The sequence below is a fragment of the Triticum aestivum genome, chromosome 7A (assembly GCF_018294505.1).
Source record: "Triticum aestivum cultivar Chinese Spring chromosome 7A, IWGSC CS RefSeq v2.1, whole genome shotgun sequence".
NCBI classification, from domain to species: Eukaryota; Viridiplantae; Streptophyta; class Magnoliopsida; order Poales; family Poaceae; genus Triticum; species Triticum aestivum.
This window is the reverse complement of record NC_057812.1, coordinates 581,372,392-581,375,172: the sequence shown is the minus strand read 5'-3', so window position 1 is coordinate 581,375,172 and position 2,781 is coordinate 581,372,392. Positions and strand designations below refer to the sequence as shown.

General features: G+C 47.3%; 1 protein-coding gene across 1 annotated transcript; it reads left to right on the top strand.

Moving 5' to 3' along the window:
• The first annotated feature begins 442 nt into the window (after positions 1-442).
• Positions 443-2,488, top strand: LOC123148423 (bZIP transcription factor 50). Its single transcript, XM_044567855.1, has 3 exons — positions 443-934; positions 1,478-1,698; positions 2,079-2,488. Exons 1-3 carry the CDS (start codon positions 495-497, stop codon positions 2,324-2,326), a joined length of 909 nt encoding a protein of 302 aa, XP_044423790.1. The 5' UTR covers positions 443-494; the 3' UTR covers positions 2,327-2,488.
• Positions 2,489-2,781: the final 293 nt, after the last annotated feature.

Sequence of the window (2,781 nt, the reverse complement as noted above, 5' to 3'; positions counted from 1 at the left end):
ATGATTATTAAATGTATGAGAATATTAACATGATTAATATTGAACTTTTAAAGTTAACATGATTAATATTGAACTCTTACCATATTTTCATATGTCACTTGATATGTATGAGAATATTAAATGTATTATTAACATGATTAATATTGAACTCTTAAAGTTAATGTGGCCCCGTTGCAACGCACGGGCGTTCTTCTAGTTAAACGTTGAGAGTCATGAATCTTTTCAAAGTCCATCTCAGCAGCCCAACCCAGCAAGACCGGCCCAAAGCCCCCAGGAAAACCCAACGAGCCAGCGTGGCGCCTACGGTCTCTCCCATTGGCCAGGCCACGGCATCACAGCGCGTGGGTCCCATTCATCCCCTCTGTACCCCTCACCGTCAACTTCCACGAACCTTCCTCTCCTTCCCCACGAAGCAAAAAAACCCGAAGCACACGAGTCCGCTATATAACAACCGGCGACCAGAGACCGAGACAAAATAGCATCCCACCCCACCCATGGACACCGACCTCGACCTGGACGCCCTGCTCGCCTCCTTCGCCGGCGAGTCCGCCGCAGTCTCCGAGCTCCTCGCCCCGCCTCCGCTCGATGCGGCGGAGGCGGGGTCGCCGGAGTCGGTGACCTCCCGGTCCAGCCCCGCCGGCGAGGAGGTGCTGTCGGAGATCGAGAGGTTTCTGATGCAGGAGGAGGAGGCGGCGGGGGCGGAGCCGGTGGACGGGATCAGCGTGGACGAGTTCTTGGACGCGCTGTTCGACGGCGCCGAGGAGGGGGGCGAGAAGGGGAACGGGAGTGAGGCTGAGGCTGGGGGCAGCACTGATGGGGACTCTAGGAGGGGGGAAGAGGGGGTGGAGGTGGTGACGCCGGAGACAGAGGTGGAGGTGGTGACGCCCGAGACGGATGTGGATGGCGACGATCCCATCAGCAAGAAGAAGATGAGGTATGCCAATTTTGTAATTTGTCGCAGGATATATCGTCTGTCATCTAAAATTGGGCACTTTCATTTATCTTGTTTGCCCGTAGAACATAGAATTTACATCCAGCTTAAGGATCAATTGTCTGAAGGGTCGTTGTCATACTTAACCTAATTCGTACTACTACTAAAATGCACAAAATTGTACTGTACTAACAAACTCTTAAGCTTTCAGAGATGTGTTGTTCCGTATGGTGAATGTTACTCAACTGGAAGAAATTTTAAGTACATGAGGGCACTATTTTTTTAAAATATAATTGCATAACTTGTCGGTTGACATGTGGGGTTTGACCTTGGCTAAAAGCGCCATATTTTGTACATCTCTTGGTTAACCGGAATGTTATTTTGTCTTGCTGAAAGAATCGTCTTAGAGTCAAAAAATTCTCAACCAGATGAGAACTATCCAGTATTATGTTTGAGAAGTAGGGATGTTTGTTTTCTCAATTGCAAGGCTATTTGGGAGCTGGGATGTATAGCCTATTACAAGTTGCATTTTTGGTGATTTTTCAGGCAAATGAGGAATAGGGATTCTGCCATGAAGTCCAGGGAGAGGAAGAAGTCATATGTGAAGGACTTGGAGACGAGGAGCAAGTATCTCGAGGCAGAGTGTCGCCGCCTCAGCTACGCACTTCAGTGCTGCGCAGCTGAGAACATGGCACTGCGCCAGAACATGTTGAAGGATAGGCCTATTGGTGCTCACACAGCCATGCAGGAGTCTGCCGTACTTTCGGGTAAGATGCTGATGATTTTCACCACAAGTTGTATGAATAAAATTCTATTGCTGATGGTTTTCATTGCTCAACCGTGCTGACAAACAACTAGTGCATTACTGTCTGGACTGCAAGTATCTCCAACGTTGGCTTGTGCTCATGTAACTTGAAATTGTTAATATGTCCATTTAAGCTTTTTGGGTTATGCAACCCTCTTGCTCTCAGAAATCTAGTTTCCTTTGGTGATATCTGATCGTTTACATTAATTGAAAATAATCAGAACTTAGCGAGCTTGATGGCTCACAGCTCGTCATTCACATAGAGTTTGCATGAAATGCGACCTGGATTACTTGCTCGCAGAAACTTCAGCTGTGCTAAATGTAATTGTTTTCATTTTGCAGAAACCCTGCCGCTGGTTTCCCTGCTTTGGCTAGTGAGCATCGTGTGCCTATTCCTAACGCCCGGTCTACCCAACCGAAGCCTGGCGGCTCCAAGGAGAGCCGAAAGAGGTCTCGCAATGGTAGCCGGAAAGCCAAGCAGTGATCAACCAGAGACCTTGGAGCTTCTACTCCATGGAAGGCGCTGGAGGGGCACAAGGGAGAGGATCAAGCTAGATACTCCGCCATTGCGTGCAGCTGCCGCTTGCTAGACTAGTGCCGGCTTATTCGCAAGTTTCCAGTATGTAGTGTAGTTAGCAATGAATGTCTATTATGTGTTCTCTTGCTGCCACCGTGGCTTTATCCATGACTATCTTTCTGCTCTCTCTGTTCCCTTTGTTCTATGATCATCTAATCAGATGCTAGTTTTGAAACCTGGCTTTGTCTATCTCTCTGGGTTTATGTAACTATGTGAATCCTATTTTGTTTGCCAATGCCAGAATGACGTTGATGTCAAATTCAAACCATAGAAAGTTCACGGGTGAAGTCACAAGTGAAAGGCCACTAATACTCCAGTGTAGTTGTCAAAATTACAGTAACGGGGTTGAAGTCACAAGTGAAAGGCCACTAATACTCCAGTGTAGTTGTCAAAATTACAGTAACGGCAAGCAGCTAGTACAAGTGCAGTACTGTAGTGTTTTCCTGTTTTGGGGGGGTAGGAAAATCT

Excerpts from the sequence above, each read along its gene's own strand:
- LOC123148423 (XM_044567855.1), top strand. The coding sequence starts at position 495 with ATGGACACCGACCTCGACCTGGACGCCCTGCTCGCCTCCTTCGCCGGC. Across the intron at positions 935-1,477 it reads ATCAGCAAGAAGAAGATGAG|GCAAATGAGGAATAGGGATT; the intron begins GTATGCCAATTT and ends GTGATTTTTCAG. Across the intron at positions 1,699-2,078 it reads GGAGTCTGCCGTACTTTCGG|AAACCCTGCCGCTGGTTTCC; the intron begins GTAAGATGCTGA and ends TTCATTTTGCAG.